This window comes from Uloborus diversus, chromosome 2 (genome assembly GCF_026930045.1).
Source record: "Uloborus diversus isolate 005 chromosome 2, Udiv.v.3.1, whole genome shotgun sequence".
Lineage (NCBI taxonomy): Eukaryota > Metazoa > Arthropoda > Arachnida > Araneae > Uloboridae > Uloborus > Uloborus diversus.
In genome coordinates this window covers 55,966,348-55,990,511 of record NC_072732.1, presented here as the reverse complement: position 1 = coordinate 55,990,511, position 24,164 = coordinate 55,966,348, and the positions used below count along the sequence as shown (strand labels likewise).

At 33.8% G+C, this 24,164-nt stretch overlaps 1 protein-coding gene across 1 annotated transcript in view; it reads left to right on the top strand.

Annotated features, from left to right (window-relative positions):
• The window catches only part of LOC129235156 (myotubularin-related protein 13-like), a 123,613-nt gene that overhangs the window by 65,673 nt on the left and 33,776 nt on the right, over nt 1-24,164 (top strand). The window contains exons 22-28 of the mRNA XM_054868847.1: nt 978-1,173; nt 4,221-4,351; nt 10,229-10,401; nt 14,086-14,282; nt 15,850-16,063; nt 18,677-18,757; nt 19,395-19,507. Coding sequence (XP_054724822.1) covers nt 978-1,173; nt 4,221-4,351; nt 10,229-10,401; nt 14,086-14,282; nt 15,850-16,063; nt 18,677-18,757; nt 19,395-19,507 — 1,105 coding nt within the window. The remainder of the gene's footprint in view (nt 1-977; nt 1,174-4,220; nt 4,352-10,228; nt 10,402-14,085; nt 14,283-15,849; nt 16,064-18,676; nt 18,758-19,394; nt 19,508-24,164) is intronic.

Sequence of the window (24,164 nt, the reverse complement as noted above, 5' to 3'; positions counted from 1 at the left end):
GTTTTATTTAAAGTATAATATCCCAGCTGTAAAACTGTTCCTCAATATTTGCATTTTACTTAGTATAGTTTTGTAACAATATGAACTTTGACTTGTACACAAAAGTAATGTGTAAGGTGTTTACTTCCCGGGGGGGGGGGGGGTCGAGGCTGCTGTGTCCTGCATGTACTTAAGAAAGAACTTTTTATTCCTCATAAATGTGCTTTTTTTAAAAAATTAAAATATTACTCGTCCTTCAATCTGAATTATATTTAACTTTTTAACTGGATAACACTGCGGACCCCTTGGCATAGGCTCACGGACCCCCAGGGGTCCAGGGACCACAGTTTGAGAAACTCTGCTTTATGTTATTATGCAGAATAGTTCCACACATTCAAATGTATCAATATTGAAAGCTAAAGTTTGAAATTCCGGATATGAAGTGAAATTATCTGCGTAACAATGGCTCATTTGTGCAAATGGATTGAGCAACTACTATAACATTAAGAATTGAATCAATGCTGTTTGTGCTTGAAAAATAAAAGAAAATAAAACCATGTAAAAAGTAAAGTAAGACAAAACAACGTTAGAAGAAGCACAAATTTGCTTCTTCTAACGTTGTTTTGTCTTACTTTACTGTTCAGCACAAAGGTATTTATTTATCTCATGTAAAAAGCTTTTATCAGATGTCTTTACATCCAAAAGCTCACTTTTTTTTTGCATTGAAAAGAGGATTCCATGAAACCCTGAAACACGTGTATGCAGTTTTCCTGCAAAATGTGTGCCTTTTTACCTTGTTTTGTTTTCCTTTACTAAAATATGTTATATCATCAAGCACTGTTTTTCAATATATTTCCGAAAAAAAAGAATTTTTTTTATACCAAGAAAAAGCTATAAAAATGAATTAAGAGACCTCGATATTCCTAAATTTTTCTAGTATATATTGGTTGTACTTATTGGTTCATTGATGCGCTTTAATTTGTTTATTATTTTTCCAGCCCAAAATTTTAGCACCAAACTTGCTACAAGGAGAAGAAATACTAATGGAAGGTTTGAGGGTTTACCTTATTCCTGATGGACGAGAAGAAGGAACTGGTGGCTTATTTGGTGGTCCAAGTCTTTTGCCAGCAGAAGGAGCTGTCTTTATTACCAATTACAGAGTGCTTTTTAAGGGAACTCCATGTGATCCTTTTGGTACTGTATTTTTCATACATAATTTTATTTAAAAAAATTGCTGCTGTCACTAAACTTCAAAAGTAAGTTTTAAGGTACGAGTCAATTGGAATGTAATTAATAAAGTTTTTAATAAAGAGAAATAGCAAAGCTTCTCGTATGAAAAGAAAGCCAAGTCAGCCTCAGTTCTCTGGATTTTCCAGTATTTCTGTTTTATGGTGCTGAAATACCATGTGATGTAAGCAGGGCTGCTGAGTCATTGGGAAAATGACACTCTGGCTCCGGCTCCAGAAATTTTAGAAGCTTCGACTCTGATTGCTTTACCCCTAAATCAGTTTGACCGTGACTCCCACTCCACATGCACTGGCAAAGTTGCATGCTTTGAGATAAAATGACCGACTCCTACTCTTAGAACTTAAAACTTTTTCCTGACTCCGACTCCTTTACCGCAAAATCGGTCCGACTCTGCGAGGATGCAAGGTTGCTGCTTACTTACTGTATTGCATCAAAATTGAAGTTTGCACACCTCGCAGGATGCACAAGTTTGATCCCTGATTTGAGACCCCCCCCCCTCTAAAGAATTTTTTTTCCGCAATTCTAATCAGTTAACACATTCTTACTCATGTCTAATTCGTCATCAATATACTATGACGGAATACTAAAGGACTGAAAAATACTATACTAAAGGACTGAATTTTGAGAGCAAACCACATTGTGAATGAGAAAAGATTTAATATTACAGTCACACCTGTTTATAGTGAAATCAAAGGGACCAAATAAAAATTTCTTTATGTACCTTTAATTTCATTTCAAAGGTTAATAATACAGAATAAAAAATGAAGGGAATCGAAGATAATGCATTCCTTCCATGAATTAGCTTTATACAGCTTCACTATGAGCAGGTGCAACTGTACTAAATTATCAAAAGTACAATTGATGATAGAATGTGAAATAATGAGTGTTTCTTAAACAAGATACGGTTACTTTCCGGATCCTGCTATCTCACCGAAAAAAAAATCTTATTACTGATTTTTTATTCTTATTGATAAATGATTTAATTAATTTAATGTCTTAGTAAGTAGTATCATAAAATGATATCTGCAGTAATTGAATAGTGTGAACATTTAACATTGATTTGATTTGAAGAATTTTATGTTTAGTGTTATTATAATATTTACTATTATAACATTCAAAATTTTGAAACTATTTTTTCAATTTTTGGGATTGAATTTTTTTTTTTTCATGCAAGAATCTTAGTATATAAGGAGGATACCTTTGTTGTTGTAACCGTGATTGAATCAGATTCAGCAGCAATCCTGAATGCATTAAAATGAGCAACATGTATGTTCTAAAAAATCAAAGATGAATATCTTTGTGCTGAAAAGTAAAAAAATTATAAGCATTGAAAAAAAAAGAAAGAAAGATGGGAATTAAGTGGGGAGGGGATTGCATGCATATGATTCTGGACTAACAAGGAATTCATAAAATGACACAACATGTTAAAAGTACAAATAAAAGCATTTAAAAGAGAGTAAAAACTCAGCAAACAGCTATTTTGGGGCTATCAAATGCAAGCCCCTTCACAATCATTTTTTGATTTTTCTTCTGCCAAAATTATTCATAAGTGTTTTTCGATTTGCAATTTAGATTTTTGGGAATCTTATTACATCTGGAAAAATTTTGCTTCAGTATTTAATGATTTGTCCAGTACATCCCCTTTCCCTGGTGTTTGGAAATCTTACTTTTAAAAAAAATTTCATCAGTGACGTTTTTACTCAGTATAGGTGTCCTTGCTGTCCTGATGACGTAATAGTTTCCGTGTTCCTTGTCTATTTACTTTGCTTCCTTCCATTTTTCATTCATTTGTCGTTTGGTTTGCATTGGTGAACCATCCATTCTTCTTTTTAGAGAAAATGAATTTGATATCCTTGTAACAGCTGTTTGCCGAGTTTTACTCTCTTTTAAATGCTTTTATTCGTACTTTATACACATTATTTCATTTTACTTATTCCACAGTACGAAGTTTTCTACTGCTCTTTTACGCTTTTATAACAAGGAATTCCTTTCTCAATGCAAAACTATGTCTAAAGATAGATGTAAAGGCATCTGACAAAAGCCTAGAGTTAGAAAATCCTTAGATAGGTTGGATTATAAAACAACTGAGGAAAGTAAAAGAAACTTCATGAATGGACCAATGGGAAACAAAGAAGCACTCAAGTTGAAATGACAATATACAATTAGGATCAAAACAATTTCTACCCATCAAAATAAGGAAAAATTACAGCCCAAAATATTCTTAAATACACCAGCACAAAGAGAACATTAAAATGACTGAAATGTACACAACTGAAGAATCATCAAGAGTAAGAATTCAACAAAAGAGAAATAGAGTCTAATTGCTAGAAGCAATACACTAACATCATGGAATCTATAAATGGGAAAACTTTCAGAATTTAAGCCTTTTGTTAAAAGAAAAGAAAAAAAAAATGAAAAGGTAAAACAACCAAATCCTCAGTTTAAAGAAAAATTATTTTTTGCTCATTTAATGCAAATTTTGTGATAATTTTCATGTATTCTAGAAGTTATATATCAATCAGTATTTGAATAAATTTTTTACAAGTTAAAAATGGCGAAGGAAAAATGAAATATGTTTGACTGGATGACTGTTGTGTATACAACTTTCACTTGTGAAGGTGTTTTTTGAATTGTTACTGTGTTAAATCATGTTCATTATTATTTATTTATTTATTTATTATTTTTGCAACTTATTGTAAGTACCAATTATTCCAACCTAATTTAAAGTTTGACTTATTTGCATTCAAATATTTTTTTTTTTTTTTAACTTGAGGATTATTTTTGAAGTAATTGTTAAGCCTGTTGAAAACAAAGTTTTGTGATACAAAATTCCTAGAAAATTTGCTTTTGAACTATCATGCAAATTTTGCGCTTCAATATCCTGTTCTTAAGTCATAGAAGATCTGCACTGATATTGTATATATTTATATATATATCAAAACAATTATGCTTGTATATAAAAACTGACATTTTCTTTTAAAATTTTTGTGTAGCTTGTGAGCAAGTTATTGTTCGTAGTTTTCCAATTGCAACACTAACCAAAGAGAAAAGGGTGAATGTACAGTGTACTCAAGTTGATCAATTTCTGCAAGAAGGCATCCAGCTAAGGTCCAATACGTTTGAGGTAGATAAAAAAATCCTTTTGAATTATTTCTGACTTTAATTATGATTGTTGTTGATTATTCATAGCACCATTTAACAGTTTTGATTTATTTGTTTGTACTTGATTTTTTTTTTTTTTTTTGTGCTAAACAAGTAAGATTTATGGTGAGAAATAGTTGAAATTTTTTAAACTGTAAACCATTTTTTCTCACCTTAAAAGATAAAAAAATAAATAAACATGGTCTGGTATATGTTATAAATAGTATACGTGCAATTCCATGACAGATCAATTTGCAAAAGTAAGTTTTTTACCTCATCACTTCCGATTTTAGTAAAACTTGGTATGAAGAACACAAATGCAAGATAAGTATTTCAGATATGTATGAGTATGACAAGATACGTATTTCAGCCAATTTTTAGATATCTATTTTGAAACACGTTCAAAATATAAGCCTGTAAAAAAACACAAATTGTGTGAAAAAAATGAAAAGTGTGTTCTTACAAATGACTGTAACTTCTTTCCTAATTATAGTAGAACCAAAATTCAAAATCCATTGTGATACTAATTAATATAGCTCTCTATTGGTATATTACTTGACTTTCTAATGACAAATTTAAGTTTTGAGGTCATTCACCGTGACTTCTAAAGTTAAATATCTTAAAACACAGAATTTTTCAAAAAAAAAAAAAAAAGCTCGAAACACTATTTGTAGGGCATAAAACTGGTCAGTAAAAGTCAGTACAAGTCAGTATTTTTCATCTTGGTCAGTATTTGTCAGTTTTTTCAAAATTTAGTCAGTCAAGTCAGTAATTTTTGAAAATTTGCCGAAGAATTCATTTTAAGAAAAATATCGGCAGTGATATTTTTTCTATTTTTCTTATAAACTTTATATAAAATGCCAAAAAACTGAGACATTGCCAATACTGCAACCTAATTTTGCCTACCTGGTAAAGTTAGCATTTTTTATAAGAATAATATGCTGTTAGCTTCTTTTTAGTCTACTTTCCACAAATAGTTTAAAGAAGGAACAAATATATGCATAAAATTTCTTAAAAAGAGATAATTATCAAATAAATAAAGAAGTTAATGAATACTGCAAAAGAAAAATTTTGAAAGTAAGGTATTGAGATGGAGAAATGTGTGTCTGTTGGTCTGTCTGACCCCCCCCCCCCCTTTCCCTCCTTCCATTCCACCATTAGAAAAACATTTCTTGTTTAGAAAATGTTGGAGAGGGTGCATCATTCCCTTTTTTCCCCAATGGTTCAAAAATAAACATAAGTATATATGCAAAAATTGTAAGAAAATATAAATCTCGAGCTAAAAGGGAGATTTGTTTTAAACAAAGATAGCTGGACCTATGAAAACAATTTCTCAAATTTGGTCGTTTTAATGGTATTTTTGAGAAATTTAAAATGTTTTAACATTAATGCTGATTGAAATTCTTCATTTAAGAAATTAACTATGCTAAAAGCAATTTTTTACTGCAATTATTTAGAGAGTAGACATCATGGGTGCAAGACCTTCCGTCTCAGGACGGATTTCCGTCTTGACACAATTTCCGAGACGGAGGTCGGGACGGAAAGAAATTCAATGACTTTCTTTTAATTTTGAATGAAAAAAGAAAAATTGAGTGTTTGAAAAATATGCTTTAATATTACTGGACCGTTCCATAACCACGAATTTACATCGACATTCTCTCGGTTTTCCGCCATGTGCTTGTTTTGTTTGCAACGTGCTTTTGGAGGAGTGACTTTTCGGCTCGCGCCGTTTGACTTTTTTTAGGTATAGCTTGTAAGAAATTATATGCTCCATGTGGTTACATTGCGTAAAACTTGACAGGGATCGCAAGATTAATAACTCGGGATCTCCATAATTGCGCAATTGGGCTGTCCGCGATTGCCTTCTGCGCAGATGCATGAGAGCGCCTGAGTTCATATGGCTATAGGCAGCTATGAAGGCATGACTGCAAAAAAAATCTCCTGACCGAATAGCGGGATAAATTTATGGATATCTCTTGACCGCTATTCGGGATAAAGGGCAAATTGGCTGCCCATCATGTATACTGTTTCCGTATATAGAAAATAAATTAGTTTGTGTGTTGTGAATGAACGTAGTCTCTTCAATTCTCTCCCTCTCCAAAAGTTGATACATGGGAAATGTGACCAGAAGAAGGGGCGAAAATCCTCTTCATAGCTTTATTTCCAACTCGCTGCATTGCAGACCGAGGAGTTGCTCGCTATTCTCCCTTATTTTTCGAAGCAATCGGCTCTAATTGAAAATTTAGCCTTTTCTCATGCTATTTTAAATCATTCTTTTGTTTTTTTCATTTGCGTTTTTTTTTTTTTTTTTTGCAAACTTTACACACATAAATGAAAATTATGTACGCTCTTAAAATGTCTTAAGAGTTGAATCTGCATCACCGAATGAGAGTGATTGCTGACAAAAATAAATGAAATATTTTCGCCAAAGCAAAGAGGGTCCACATACCAGGTAAAACAGAAACTATCAAGGATTTTGAAGATTTTAATGAAAATGGGAATTTGGGAAATAATCGGGGGGGGGGGGATTTCAAGCTGGTTGGAAACACCGATGGACAACCATTCCTGCATTTTTGACAATGACTTGAGGAATCACTAAATTCTAATGTCATTGAATCAAACACTCGCTAGAATGGAAATATGGGATGGGGGGGGGGGAGAGAAAGGAAAGGGGAGAAAAATAACGGCAGCACGAGTTTGCGAAAAAACGCTGCTCTTGCAAAGAGGGTAATCTGTCCGCAAATTAACCCACGATACTGGGGTCTTAAAACGTTGATATCTTGGACAATCTAGGGGGAGGGGGGGGTTACTCACGGGTTACAGTATAAAATATCGAAAAACTGAATTGAAAATATTTTTGAAACTAGGAGTGGTTCGATATTTCTCCTCTGCAACCTCTTAAAAATTTAAAAGTCAAATAGTTTTAGGCTGTCTGTAATGATGTAAAAGTGTGTTTTAAAAAAAATCGAAGACTGGAGTCTTAAAAACACTAACTTAGGCAATCTTTGGTGAATTTATGAGAGATGGTTTTGGTGTTCTAACATGAAAATGTTTTGTAGCTGATGTATTAAAAACTATTTGAAGCTATACTGAAATGACTTAAGTTAAAGGGCATTTGCGACCCTCTCCCGAAAAGTGTTTGTAACTGAAGTCTTAAAACTTTTAGGCTGTCTTTGGCAATGTCAAGAGGGAGGGAGGGGGCTCTCTTTAGGCGAAATTCCGAAACTGGTGTCTTAAAAGCGCAACTTTGGACCGTCTTGGGGTTCGGGGTTCTCCTTTCCCGAAAAATATTCAAAGCTAAAGTATTCAGAACTCAGCTTTAGGTAATCTTTGGAAGACTTAAGAAGAGGGAATTCGAAGAGTTTCTCTCAATACGTTTTAAAATTTAAATTCTTAAATCTTCGGTGATGAAAAGGGGAAACCGCAAATTTAAATAAAATTTAGTGACCTTAGAGGAAAGGGTTCGGGGGGAAGGGGTCTCTCTCCCCGAAGTATTGAAATTGAAGTCTTAAAACTTTGGGTTGTCTTTGGCCATGTGTGGAAGGGAGTTGCTCTCTCAATAGAAAAATAAATCTTAAACAAAAACTTACACTGCGTTTAGTAAACACAATGAGATGGGGGGGGGGGGTATTCCGCACCCCCAGCCCGAAACATTTTAGTTTCTGAAATTTTAAGAGCTTTGTTTTGAGTTATCTTTGGATGACTTAAGGGGGAAGGGTGTAGGAAGATTTTTTCAAAAAGTTTCCAAAATTAAAGTATTAAAATTTTTAGGCGGTCATAAGTCATGTTTATAGGTAAGAGGGGTGCTATTCCTACAAAACAGTTTAGAAAGTGAAGCCTTAAAAATTGAAATTTCGGACATTTGTGGTGAACTCAGAGGAAGGGGTTCGGGAGTTCTCTTCCGAAAATTCTTTGATGCTGAAATATTTAAAGCGCCACTTTAGGCTATATTTGAGTGCCTTAAGAGGGATGCGATTTGGGAACCCTGCCTGGAGTTAGGATTCAGTTCCCCTATTTCTTTTTTTAATTAATAAATGTTGGAAAGGGTACCTTATTTAAAAAATATATCTACTTCACTGAAGCGATTTTTTATTACTAATTTCACCACCTGCTATCTTATAAAAGAATTCTTTTTCAAATGAAGACTGTGGGGGAATGGTGACAGTTCATTATCATTAGTCTGCCTTCCCCTTCCCCCACCTTTCCTTCTTTTCTAGTTTGTTGGCGCTACCTTGGGTAGACTTTCGAATCAGAACTGATTTATGTTGCAAAAGTGAAAATCTTATGTCCTAAGCAATTTTATTGCTACAAAAAAATTGTTTAGGATCGGCAAAAAACTAATGGTGGGGTGCTGCAAACGCTTTTACCCCTTACATTATCCAACATCGTCTAAAATTGCGTTTTTGAAACTTCAATTTCGAAATATTGCCGAAGAAGGGTTCCTGAAATCCATGCCTTCAATAGTGCATTCAAAAAGCGTATAAACGTTATGAAATTTAAATTACAATTTCGTTTTTAAATCTTCGATTTCGGAAAAACCCATAGCGTGTCCTCCTCCCCTCTTTCTTTAATATTTTTTGAAGGTTGCCCAATATTGTGATTTTGGGACTATCAGTTTGAAATAATTGATGTAAGAGTCCCTGAACCCCTCCTTTCCCCGAACTTTACCAAAATGGCCTACCAATAAACTTCAATTTGAAAAAATTTCTGGGAGAGAGCCCCCCCCCCCCCCCCCCCCCCGCTTATTACCGGATTTTAGATTTTTTGGAATTATGATGTCAAAACACTTAAATATTACAATTTTAAGTCTTAAAATTTAAATCAAACAGATTCCAAAACTGGCATTGTTAAAATCTGCAACATTTATACATACAAAATTTTCCTTAAGCCCGCATGCGGGCGGGGGGGGGGGGGGGGGAGCTGAAAATATTTTCCGTCTTGAACACATCACCATACTTGCACCCATGGTAGACTTATGTTTAAAAGTTTTTTTTAATTTAATTTGTTTTATTTTGTTATTATTATTTTTAAATTTTGAGAAAATAAAGAATATAAAGCATAATCAATTAAAGAATATAAAGCATAAAGCTTTATATTCTTTAATTGAAGTGATTTCTTGTAGATTTAACAGCATTGAAGAAAATTGATGATTATTTGATAGAATAAAAATGAATGGAATTCAAAGAATGAGAAAGCTGTAGATGATTTTTTTTCTTTTTGTTTTAACAAATAATGATTGATGTGTATCTTTATTAGTTAGCAACACATTCACAAGCGTTATAAGATGAGCGAAACTACATAAGGATTTGGGGTGAAAAGAAAATGAAAATGCATATTGGAACCTAAGTTTAAATAGTCTAAAGAGCAATTTTCTCATCATGCATTACTCATTCCTTTTTCGGTTGCATCTTGCGCTATGTAGGAATGAAACTGCTCTCCCTTTAGTTTCATTGTTCTAAGTTAAGACAAAGGAAAAGTTCTAGTTTCTTTCCTGTGGAGACTTGATAGCATTGTTGGCAAAGGGTTGGTCCCAAATCCTGATATCTATACTATGAAGCAGAGAGAAGCAAAGAGATGTAAGTGAACTTTTTTTTTTTTAAGTTTTGAGTAAAGCACATGCAAAGTTTAAACGATAGGATCGGCTCTGATTGAAAAGTTTTTCTTTAAATCATGCTGTATAAGCATACTGTCCCAAAACAGAGGATAATTTCTTCTACCATGTGTGCTAGTTACATCCAAATTTTTGTTTTTGGGACTTTGCTTCTTTGTGCTTCATATGTACTTTGCACTGTTTTTCTACACAATATTATAATTTTTCTAATCAAATGATCTTTATATATGCACTTTTTCAAACTTTTAGCTAATAAAGATTGCATTTGATGAAGAAGTTACTTCCGAAAGTATTGAAACTTTCAGAAAAACAATAAACAGAGCACGAAGTCCTTCAACCATTTTTGATTTGTTTGCATTTAGTGGGCACGTAGTTCCACAGACTCCTCTTCACAAGCAAAAGGAAAAAAATGCCACTTTGAAGTAAGTTGCTTTTTTCCTTATCATCCTTCCTAAACAGATCTCAACTGCATCTAAAAAAATAACTCAAACTGTCTTTTATTTTCTTTCTAAAAACTTTTTTTTTGTTTGCGCAACAGGCCCTAGAGACTCATTAAAATTTGTTTAAAATTTTAATTTAAAATTTATATGGTAGCTATAGAATGCATTATACACTACTGATACAATAGGGTGGGTCGATTTTGACTTTTTTTTTGAAATCGAAAACGCCTGTGGTGGGAAAAGTTGTGTATTGGCATCAAATGCTCGCATAAAAATTTTTTTGGAAATCAAAATATATTTAGATCCCCCGCCAGCCCCTTAAAGTTTGGCCAAATATGTAAAAATTGACATTTTTTAAATTTTTTTAAAAAAAATCTTATGTGTAATATTTTTTATCGTCTGTGGTGGGAAAAGTTGTGTATTGACATCTAATGTTCATTAAAAAAATTTTTTGGTAATTAAAATATATTTATACCTTCTGCCAGGTCCCTGAAGTTTCGCTAAATATGAAAAAATTGACTTTTTTAAAAACTTTTTTTCATTTCTTATGTGTTTTTTTAATCACCTGTGGTGTAAATAGTAAATAGTAAGACCCTTTGTTTGTAAACAAAATAATTATCATATATTACATATACCACCATTGCCGGGAATCTGAAATTGCGCGTTTTGCCTTTTTTCTTTGCTCTTTCTGCTTAGTTTTAACTGTCATAGAGACAGATGGTGTGATTCCTCCAAATGTTTTTTTTCTTCTTCTCTGTGATATAATGAAACTAATCACCCACACCTAGTCTGACAAATCGGTCTGTTCTTGGCCAAGCATATATGAACCAAATAGAAATCGTAACGAAAAACTGAAAGCAGAAGAATTGGTACAGCGAATGAAGTGTAATCAAGCATATTAGATTATTTAAAAACCCAAGTATCTACTGTGGATTTAATTGCAGTAGGATCAGATGGAACAGCAGTCAATACTGGTGTGAAAGGTGGTGTAATAAGACTGTTTGAGCTGCGTTTAAAAAGGCCGTTGCAGTGGTTCATTTGTCAATTGCATGCCAATGAGCTACCTTTACGCTATCTGTTACGGCATCTTGATGGAAGCACTACAAGTCCTTTTACATATAATGGTCCTATAGGGAAGCTTCTTGGCACATGTGAGCAGCTTCCAATTGTCAACTTAAAAAAAAATCGTTTTTGATTTGTCAGCAGTTGATACAGACGGACTTGGCACTGACCAAAAATACTTGTATCAAATATGTCAAGCAATATATTCTGGAAGTTGTTCAGCATCACTGTCCACCAAATCACCAGGAAAGGTACCTCATGCTAGGTTGCTTACAACAGCAAACAGAGTACTTCGTTTGTTTGTTGGTACAAAAGAGTCATCGCTGGAAATAGGGACTATTGTAGAATACATTAGAAAAGTGTATGCAAAATTTTGGTTTTTGATTAAAACTGAGCCTTCATGCACAGCCGGTGCACAGCATCTTTGGGAAGTTATCCACTACTCAAGATATCTTAGTGATGATCTGAAATCAGTAGTTGATCCTGTTATACAAAGAAATGGTTTTTATTGGTCATCCAGAAAACCTGCTGATAGCCATGATCAACGGCATGCGATCCTCAGTATGGAAATTAGGCTACAGAACAATCCTGAAGGCCCAAACTCTTACTAATGAAACTGTTCGTGATTTTGTCATTCCACCTCTAAATTTTCAAGCAAAAGACTATACAGAATTGATAAATTGGCAAAATTGTGTTCTTACAGACCCTCCACTCACCAAACATATACCCAATGCGGAACTTGAGAAAGTAGCTGAAACTTTTGACGTTATTGAAAGTGAGTTGTGGAATTTACCATGTCATACACAAGCGGTAGAAAGAGCAGTTAGGTTGGTGACAGAAGCATCTTTTTCTGTTTGTGGAGCAATACGCCATGATGGCTTTATACGTACAACATTGGCTTCCCGAAAATTAATGCCAAAATTTGAGAATAAAGCAATGTATAAGGTGTAAAACTTCTGTATTACAAAAAACTCCGAGGTGAATTCTTAGTCACTTTCCCCTAATACTTCGGGAAAATGAGCGAAGAGTATGTAAGAGATGCTGTAAAACTGCGACGACGAACTTCTGGTACTAAAGAATTCTATAGTGTTATTATAGAAAATAAAGTATAAAAAATGCTTAAATTTTTTAAAAAAAGTGTTGGATAAAACTTTTGCTTTAAAACGTCAAGATTTTAAAAATTATGAAAATATTCCAAATTTCACCGGCTGAGCAGAGCTTAAATATTATTATTATTATTGCTTATGAGTGAAGAATCTTACTAGGCAATCATTTTCACTACGGGTGATTAAAAAAAATCAAACATGAGAAATTTAAAAAATAACAAATAAATGTCAATTTTTCCATATTTGGTGAAATTTCAAGGGACTGGTGAGGGATCTAAATATATTTAGATTACCAAAACAAATTTATATGAGCATTAGATGTCAATACACAACTTTTCCCACCACAGGCGATTAAAAATGTTATACATAAGATTTTTTAAAAAAAATTTAAAAAATGTCAATTTTTACATATTTGGATAAACTTTAAGGGGCTGGCGGGAAATCTAAATATATTTTGATTTCCAAAAATTTTTTTATTCGAGCATTTGGTGCCAATACACAACTTTTCCCACCACAGGCATTTTCGATTTCAAAAAAAAAAAGTTAAAATCGTCCCACCCTACTGATACAACCTTCTTATAAATATATTGTGTCAGCATGATTGCATATTTTATACTTTACTAGCTGTGCCTGTACAGCAATGTCCGTGCTAAGAATTCATAGAAAGTCCTTTGAATAAATGAAAATCCCCTCTTCCCCCACATTATTTTTTTAAACTGAGATTTGTATACACCCTTTGAAAAAAAATCTTTGCAGTTTAAAATATTTTGCCAAATAAAAAAAGCTACAGTAATCAACTGTTCAGCAAGCAAAAGGATCATTCCACGCCAAATCTCCTAAATTAAATTGTCGGCTGTGCCGTCATGTCTCAGATTTTGTCCCATCATTTTTTTTTACGAATAAATATGTGTGAGATAAGCTCAAATATTATTTTTAAATTTTTTGAATAAAAATTAAAAATTTTGGAGAATTTTTTGAAAAATTTGATTTTTGATCACATTTTGGAGTTGCCTTTTTGGTATGAATATAGACAAAGTTTCAAAACCTGGCTGCAATCCTTGATTGTAAAAGCTTTGTTAGAAATAAATTCTCTTTTTCTTTCTTTCTTTTTTTTCTTTTTTTTTTTTTTTTTGACTGTTTACTCAAGGCTTTTATGTCTAGAGATTGAAAATCACTTGATTAAAGTAAAACTCTGAACTCAATTTGAACATAACACATTCAATTTTTGTGATTAATTAATTACAGTGTGTGAGTTCAGAAAAGAAATGTCGACAACTCTAACTAGCATGATCAGAAAATATATAAATAAGTAAATTAGCTTTTAACAATTAAAACTTTTATTTCAAAAGAGCAATTGCTCAGAAGTTAGAAAAAGAATGCAAAAAGTTGACCAATTTTCATTTAAAAAATAATGTGCTGAATTTGATTCCCTATTATTTCTATTATTTGAAAGCATATTTTAAATTACTGGTATTTGTGTTTTTTTTTTCCTTTACAGAATAATAGCCAAAAAAACTTTGTTGAAAACTGCCATGAAAGCAGGATTTAAGCCCAAACCTTCATCAAGAAAGCAGAAATATGTTATTCAAGGTCCTCATGATTCAAGAACTTTACCTAGTCCTGGTAGAACACCCAGTGTTGGATTTGACAATGATATAGATCGTCCATCTTCCCTATATGAAGATGATTTGTCAAGTAATTTTTTTGTATCAATTCTTTTCATAGAATAATATAGTAGAAAAGAAAGTATTTTGGGAACTTGCAGGAAAAAACAGGTAAAAAAAAAGTCCCCCAAAATGCCTGTTTTTTTCTGACCATTCCCATCTCTACTTTTTAGTAACTTTTCCTTCTGTTTCCAGTCTTGATCACGTTCCTTTTAATGTGCACCCAGTTATACCCCAGGAGTTAAGGAGAGGTAGGAGGGAGGCGCTTTTTTTAAAAACTTGTGTTATAATATAATCACAATTTAATAAAACTTAATTTTTACCGAATGTAAAATAACTGTAGTACAGCAAAGTAATATGCCTAACATAGGTCTATTAGTTGGTAAAAACTAATAGACCTAGGATAAAATATGCAAACATTACTGAATCACATCACACGTTATTGCATGTAGAATATTTTAATAAACTTTCTTTAAGTAAAAATATACCAACACAAAATAGCTTTAATTATAGACTGAATACGAATAAAACTCATGCTAGAAGGTAGCTTAGTGAATTTTTTTTAGAGCATCAAGTGCTCGGAGGAGTACAGAAGTAGAAATCATGCATAAAAAACTTGAACAGTCAAAATGACAGATTTCACGAATGAAAGAAAACAGGACTTTTCTATTACTCAAAATATTGGTAAAATGGTGTAATGAGTAGTACATTATAAGGTTTTATTGAATATTTTGATCCAAGCATTGACTTTTTGAAAAGAAAAAAGTATTTTCATTGAGAGAAATAACAAAAGAAATACAGTCGAACCTCCATATATCGAACTTCCACTTATCCAAATTTTCTATGTATCGAAATCTCAGCAAATTTCTATGTTCATTACATAGAAAAATTGTTTCTATGTATCGAAAAAAACTTTATATATCGAAAAAAAATTTCGAGACATTCAAAGGTTTTTTTTCCACTTTAGACTGTTTGTCTCATGAAAATGAAGGTTAGGGGAGAAAACTATCTCCATTAAAGGTTGCTACGAAGCTCATAACGAATCTGGGTTGAGGGGTGTGTAGATAGGTCGTTGTTTCGTTCTGGAGTTCTTAAGTTCCCTCAAGTTTTAAATCTTAGTTGTAACAAGTGGCACTGTAAAATCAGTTTCAAGTTAAGTAGATTGATTTTTTACTTTTCTCTCGATTACATTGTCAAAACGAAAATCCCTTAATGTTGCGAATCAAGTTGAATTGCCGAAGAGTGAATGTGTATAAGGCGCAAAAATGTAATTTCTGTTTAATTTTTTAATTATTAAACTTCATTTAATCCTATGCTCATATAAATTCGAAATTGGGTTTCATGCACGAAAATTATCTGTAATTTTAATATTTTAGGAGATTTTTTTGATAAAATAAGATTGTTTCTATTTATCGAAATTTCTATATATCGAATTTTTTTTTGACAATTTGCTACTTCGATATATGGAGGTTCCACTGTAGCATGTAATTTCAAAACATTTTTATTGGCCTTTGTTTTAGTTAATTTAATAAATTATACATGTGTATGTGTGTATGTATGTATTTCAGTTTAATATAAACATTAATTTTCATTTTTAGTGATTGACGAGAGTGATTTATCAATACCAAGTCCTCATATTCCAGCTTATGCACAGCATATGGATTCCAAAACTTTAGAAAAACTGTCTGAACGAAGCTATTGTAAAGATTTTCAGAGACTAGGCTTAGGTATTTTAAATGGCGGAAGTAACAAAAATAAAAATGATGGCTTTAGAATATCTTCAATAAATAGTACATATTCAATTTGTCGTAGGTAAGATTTAACAAGTATATTTTCATTCTCAATATCAGACTTTTAAATAACTCAATTTACTTTCATTTTGGCGTGAACTTTGCAATATCATGTCATTTTGATTTCTTCCCTTCTTCCAAGTGCACATGTATTACAAACATTGACATTTCCTCCAAGGTTACATACACATTTGTCTCAAGTCCTAATTTGCTTGTGTTTTGTGTTATTTATTAATTTTGAGCTTGAAATATCTATTAAATTTCATCTGATTCACTTTTTGAAAAAATCTGCATTAGCAAAATATTTATAATATTCATTTCAAGTTGCATTATGCAGACTGAAATTGTGTTATGTTTTAATTGCTCAGATAAAATATGTTAATTTTTTGTTGACTGTGGCATTTTAATAAACTAAAAAGTAGCATGAATACAATGACAAGGGCAAGAGAACTTGTCAAAGCTGCTGTCCATTTTGCCTTTAAAAAAGTTGCCCAGGGTGCACCACGGAAAGACAGCAAAACAAAAATATATTGACCGAAGTCATCGCTTTGACGCGCATGGTAATCAAGCGTCTGCTTGCATGGCAATGACAAGGGCAAGAGAACTTGTCAAAGCTGCTGTCCATTTTGCCTTTAAAAAAGTTGCCCAGGGTGCACCACGGAAAGATAACAATATGTGTACTCTGGTATTATTTTGCCTGGAAGGTTTTAGACCCTCAAATTAATGCAGAATATCATAAAAGAGCTTGTACTCCATGTTAAATGTGCCCTTTTTACATTATTTGATTTTTTTAAACTTACTTTAATTGCAGTGTTTTGACTGTCAACCAAAATTTGACCATTTGCTACTAAAATCACTCTTGAGTAACTGTAGGGACTATTTTCATACACAGACCAAAAAAAAAGCTTTTAACTTTTCTAAGTTTTTTATCTTTGCCGAAGCATCAGTTTTTTTTTTTTGTAAGAGAAGAGAATTGCTTTTATTTTTTAATCTCCAGTCTCAACAAAACTAAGATTTCCTTCGGCATATTATTTTTATTTGACTAAGTCATTTACTTTGTGATAGAATTCTTTCATTTCTATCAGTTGACCGATCAATTTGGTTGATAGACTTTTTAACTTGACTAAATGAATTTCTACTCTATGCCCAAGAATTATTTTTACTCTTTTACATTATCTATTACATTAAAATTACTTCTCTTCTTTTTGGATTTTGATGTTATTCCATTTTGTTTTTTGATTTTTTTTTTCATATGATCAAACATTATAAATTTGTATTTGTTTTCAATTTAACTCAGAAAGTATTGCAATGCTTTTCTCATCTGTCTGAGCTTGTCAAGCCAGTAGATTGAAACAAAATCCATTAGGAAAAAAATACACTCCTGTTTGTGAAAATTGCAACACCATGAAGGACTTACCGAGTGAGCTGAAAATTGCAGTAAATGTAAAGTAGGGCATGATATGCAAATGATTAGAATTGCAGACTGGTAGCGCATGCATACGCTGAGCAGCACCCTCTGAACGACGGATCGAACTGAATATAAATAGACGGCTGTAGCGAGGCGTTTATGATTATCCATGGTTATATGCTAGAGTAAACAACTGAATCTTTACTATGCCTCTTCGACGAAAGCAAGCGAAATTTGAGCAAATTTCAGAGTTTGAATAAGGCAGAATCATCTGTTCATAAAGCTGGATTGTCTTATCGTGCAGTAGCCGCTCGTGTGCAGCGTAAGAGCAGCACAATCATGTGTGTTTGGAAGCAGTAGATGGACGAGGGTCGGACAACTTGGAAATTCGGAATTGGATTCCGAAATGTGACGTTAGCGCGCGATGACAGACACCTGGTGCATATGGCACTGACAGACCGCACGCCTTTTTCTAGACAATTGGCAGCACAGTGGTCAACAGCTACAGGTGTTTCATTGTGTGCTTCATCAATTCGGAGGCGTTGACTGCGCGCAAGGATTCCATTATACAGGATTCCTCTCGTGCAAAACCATTGCCGCCTGCGGCTTCAATGGGCCAATGTGCATATTAGCTGCATCTTCCTTGGCCTGCATATTCCCCGTATATGCCACCGATTGAACATGTGTGGGATTTCGTTGGGCGGCGTCTCGCTCGTGATCCTCGTCCTGTTGCTTCAACAGACGAACTTTGGTTGCTCATACAAACAATATGGAATACTCTTCCGCAGGCAGATATTCAAATTTTGTTTCACTTCATGCGGAATCGTGTGCAGCTCTTATTGGGGTGCATGGTGGCCACACAAAATACTAATTTTTATCTCTTTTTATTGTTTGTTTGGTTGGAAAATGTAATCATTTATTTGTACCATTACCACTCAACTGTGTATTAAATTTCGTTCAACTATGATGCTTCCTTCATGGTGTTGCAATTTTCAAAGAGGAGTGTATCTTGGGCAAAAATAAAACAAGTCGAAATGTGGCAATTTTGTTTTCAAAGTTCTCTTTAATAAAAGATTTATAAGTATGAACTTTAGCTTGAAGATTTTTTAAATAAATAATCATTGTAGTAATAATGACACTGTCTTTTGTATCATTGTTAAACTATTTGTGTTCAATTTAGAATACTGTTGTAATTTTTCAGAAAAACTAATGTTATGAATTTTTCAGCTATCCAGCTTTGTTAGTGGTACCACAGTCAGTTAGTGATGAAAGCATTAGAAAAATTTGCAGATGTCACAGGCATGGAAGGTAAGCAAATATAATTAAAATTTTAACATTCATGTTCTGAAAATAAAAGTGGAATACCCTTTTTGACAATTTAATTTTTAACACTTGCTTTTTTGTTGTCAATATGCTTTTGCTCAAAAAGTAATAATTTTCATCAGAATAATTAAAACTGTAAGGATGTGCCGGCCTAATAAACAGAACAATAGTGTTTCAAAAAGTTGAAAAAGTGACTTTAAAGCATCTGAAATAGGGATTCTTGATAGTAAAGAACTTCAGATGACACAAATTGATTGTTCAGTCATTATTTATTTAGATAGTTTTAGATAGTTTTTAATCTCAGAATTAGCATTGCTGATTTTTTACAACCCTGATGCTTGGTTATGACTGTTTACTAAAATAATGCAATCTGTAGTAGTAGTCATAATATTCCTCATTTAATCCTTTTTGTGAAAAATTGATCTAGCAAATAAGTCCACTTAGCCTTTCAAAAATCAGCTAAAAACTCATTTTGTACCATGTGCACGTGATCTTTTTGAAACTTAAAGTATTTTTAGGTGTAAACTCAGACATTTCTGACGTAGTAACTGCATATTTCTTAAAGTTATAGTAAGGACAATAGAATGATATCAAATAAATAGTCTGTGTTAATAATTCATAGGTTTCCGGTTATAACTTGGAGGCATCCTCGCACTAAATCTTTATTGTTACGCGCCAGCAGTTTTCATGGAAAAGGCGTTATTGGCATGCTAAAAGCTCATCCATCATCAACTAGTAAGTATTTGAATGTAATTTTGTTGGATATATTTAGATCTTATTGAGTTAATAGCCTACAGCTAAGCTGAGAGTTAGGCAACTCATTACCAACTGAATTTTTAAGGAAGTGGTCTGCCCGAAGAAAATAAAACATGAATCATTTTAACATTTGAAAACATTTATTTAAACATGCATTAGTAAAAATAGTTACAACACAATAGTTTAGTCCTCAAAAATGTTAGGTATGCTAAGTCAAAAAAGTCTTACAGTAAGTCCAAGTTGAATCAAGATGAACACGCAGGATGTAAAAGTTCTATCGGCTTATTACCATGAATTCCGCATAGGCAGAAGGACAACACCACAATTCGTCATAATCGCTCGGTAATCTGTTCATGCCTCGGACACCAATTCACCACATCCAGGTAAGCCATGTAGATGGACTCGCTCCTTCCCTTAGCACTGAAGACTAAACAACTGGCTTAACTTGAACAATAATAACTTTCCATTGTGATGAACATCACCACAGCACGCGCTTCCAACGCGGTCCACGAAGACCTCACCAGAGAGGCCTTCAGCCAAAACGTTATCAAAACATATGGACGAACACAATCACTGATAGCCAAAAATGTCTATTTGAGAAATATTCTCAACAATTCGATTTGAAAGCTAAGTGAAAACTAAGTGTAAATGTTTTTACTCACTTGTATTTCTTTAATAATGAAAAGGCAGTTAATCTTGTCCCTTAAAGGACGCTTGTTTCAATTCGCGTACGGGAGAATCAACCTGTAAACATCAGAACGACTTCGAACGACGTGTTTCGTCAGGAAGAAGGATGTGACGTCAGAGCATGAGCGGAGATGATGTAATCTCCCGATAGCTCCGCGGCAAATCGAATGTTCTGGAAGCATCCAGACTGAGCTCTTACGTAGGCATATCCGGCGTGACGTGCATAGAGTGCGCCGTATTATATAAGCAGGGTGAAATGAGGAGGAGATCACTTCTTCTGCTCGCGTTTCTCATTTTAGACTGACGATAGTCGTATTTTTGAGAGAATCGTTCGCTGTTGTGGCGACGTCCTGCACTTAGGGGATGGCTTTTAGAGTTTCACCATGAGAGTTAGGGACTTAAAATTTTTGAAACATTTTTTAGGATAAGTCAAATTAGGGTGTCAAATGTGTTTTTGAAGATGTTCTTTTGGAACATGAAGGATGTTTTTGAGAGTTGAAATTCCTCATATTTGTTTATACACTTTACCAATGTTATAGTTTTGTATTTTACAGTTGTTAATTATAGGATAATTATAAATAAAATGATTTAGCCATACAACTTGAATTCTGACATTTCATTCACTTGATAGCTACAGGAATGTGAAACAGAAGGCATCTGCTAAACTTAGTGTTTACCTTCCTTGCGGGAGTTAGACAAAATTTGTTAGGTCAACAAGAAGGTTATGGGCCCAGATTGCCCTTCCCTATTCACATTCCATCAGCCTGAAGAAAGTGAATTTGAAGAAGAAATGTTGTTGGATAAAATATCGATTGGAAATTTGGAAATTAATTTTTTGAGCGATCTCATCGAAGCGAAGAGATGAAAGAATTTCTGAATTGAAAACAATACGAAATTTTTGTCCAGTAAAGAACTATGTCCACCCAAACAGTTAAAATTGAAGAATTGAATGATTCGAATTATGTCGAATGGGCGACAAACCTCAAGTTCCTGCTAATGGACAGGAACTGCTGGAAAATTGTTATTGGTGAAGAAGAAGAACCGATCGAGAACAAAGAGGAAGGAATCACAAAATCGGATATTAAAGATTCCCATGTTCGGAGGAGAGCAGCAGTTTCTATGATTTTCTTAAATATTGAGCAACGACTTAGGAAGATTATCGAAAATTGTGAAGATCCCCGAGAATCATGGAAAAAGTTGAAATTGTTCTTCTACCCGGATAACAAATGCGCCCGGATGCAGCTGTTCTTGGAACTGCAAAATTCAAAACCTGAAAGAAATGAAAATATTTCCCTTTTTGCGGCCCGTTTACAACGATTGTTTGATCGAATTAAGGTTACATATCCCGAATATCCTGAGGACTGTATCTGCTTCCAGCTTTTACAAAACTTGCCTGAAGAATATGATCATCTAGTCCAAGCAATGCTTACAAGGAGTGACCAGGATTTCAAGTTCGAAAAACTGGTAGTGGATCTTGTGATTGAAGAGAACCGCATGGTTTTGAAGACGAAAACTAAGGAGCGGCTTGAGGTGATGACAGTTCAAAATCGGCAAAGATGTTACAGATGTGACCGCATTGGACATCTCAGGAAGGATTGCCCAGAGCTGAGACAACAAAATCCCACGACGAAACAGTCCCCAAGTCCAGTCAACGAGAGAGGAAGCACCACAGGACATGGAAATTCTAGGGGAAGATCGAACCAACGAGGAAGGAATCGTCGACGGAGAGGAGCCAGATATAGAAATACAACGGACCGGCGGAGATCTCCATCAACTGACAGATGTGAGTATAGATCCTTTTTCTTATCAGAGGCAAATTTAAATGAAGTAGGGGTAAAGGAATCGACATGGATTTTTGACACGGCGGCCAGTCATCATTATACCCATAACCGGAACTGGTTTAGGACATTTTCTCCCTTAACGGATGTTCAAATGGCAGTAGCAGTCAAGAAACAGACTTTTCCCATTGAAGGCAGCGGGGAAATTAAAGTTCGTTTCGGAAATAGATCTGTTGTTTTAGAAAATGTCATGTATTCACCGAGGTTAAGGAGAAATATATTGTCCGGACCCAAATTTGATTTGGGAGGTGCTAAATTTGAAGGGGGTGGTGGCTCCGTGAAAGTACTAGATAAAACTTGTAAATTGATTTTTAAAGCAAATTTAGAAAATGGTGTATATATTGTTGATTCTGTAAAATCAAACCAATTGCCTGTTTGTAATACTGATAATGAAAATACTTTTTTAGAGTCCAATCATATAAATATTGAAACTTGGCATAAACGTTTCGGACATATAAATACAGAATGTATCCAAAAGACAGGGAGTTCACAAGCTGTTAATGGTTTACCAGAATTTAAAAATGTTAAAATTAATTGTGACACTTGTAAATTAGGAAAATTCAGAAGAGTGAGTTTTAAACCTATTGGGGATACAAAGTCAGACAGTCCGTTGAACTTGCTTTTTTGTGATGTTTGGGGGCCTTGCAATGTTGAGGGTAGAAATGGAGAACGTTATTATTTATCTGTTATAGATGATTTTTCAAAAAGAAGTTCTCTATACCCTATAAAGTTTAAAAGCCAAGTATCCGAAATTTTGATGAATCATATCATAAAAGCGGAAAATTTTTTGGGAAAGAAAGTCAAGGCTGTAAGGACAGACAACGGAACTGAGTTCGTAAACCATGAGTTAGATGATTTTTTTAAGGAGAAAGGTATACATCATGAATTAACCAATTTCTATTCTCCTGAACAGAATGGGACGGCAGAAAACTTTAACAGAACAATTGCAGATAGTACGCGGGTGATTTTAAAGGAGAGCGGTTTACCTCAGAATTTTTGGCCAGAGGCAATGAAATATTTTACGTACACCTGGAATAGGGTTTGCCATGCCAATCAGACTAAAACCCCATTTGAACTTTATGGGGGGAGAAAACCCTCTATAAGGCATCTCCGCGCTTTCGGAACAATATTGTTTGTTGGTGTGCCCAAACAATTAAGAAAGAAATTGGATTTAAAAGCACAAAAGGGTGTTCTCATAGGTTACGCGTTTAATAGAAAAGGGTATAGAATTTATCTGCCCGACAGCAACAAAATCATAGAATCAATAAATGTATCGTTCAAAGAAAACTATTTTTTCCAAACTGACTTTCGAAATGAGTCAAATGAGGGGGAGAATCGAGTTCTATCATGGCCCATGGCACTTCCGCCTGCAACCTTGAGCGAGAATGAAACGGCAAATGAACAGCAGGGTTCAGATTCGACCGATTCTGAAAGCTCGATTGCTAGCGGGGAAAGTGAAACGAGTTCTCAATCTGAGGATTCTGACAGCGAAAGTGGTTTACACCTACGCGATGCAGTTTGGGTGAGAAAAGTAGTGAAAAGACCGGATAGCACACGAAATGATGTATATTATTATGAGAAAGGGGAAAAGAAAAGGTTAAGATCTAAACATGACATTGAAAAGTATTGTAAATTAAAAGATATAAAATACGATCCAGATAAGTTTAGTTTTAAGGGGAAAGATCTAACAGAAGGGCAAGTAAATAATGTGTCTGTAAGCTCAAAGAAAAACAATAAGAATTTATGACTAGAAAAAGAAATTCAAATCCCTAGGACTTACAAACAATCTTTAAAGGTAAAAGAAAGTGCTGAATGGCAAAAAGCAATGGAGACTGAGCTAGAAATTATGCATAGCCGAAAAGTCTGGAATTTGGCAAAATTACCGGAAAATGTTGTTCCAGTAGGGTCTCGCTGGGTTTACACTTTAAAGAAAGATGAGAAAGGGGTAGTTAAATCTTATAAGGCCAGATTGGTAGCAAACGGCATGCATCAGATCAAAAACCAAAATTTTGATGAGACATACAGCCCAGTATGTAATTTTGGAATAATTAGATTTTTCTTTTCTCTGTTAATTACATGTGCAAATTGGTTAAATATACAGTGCGATGTAA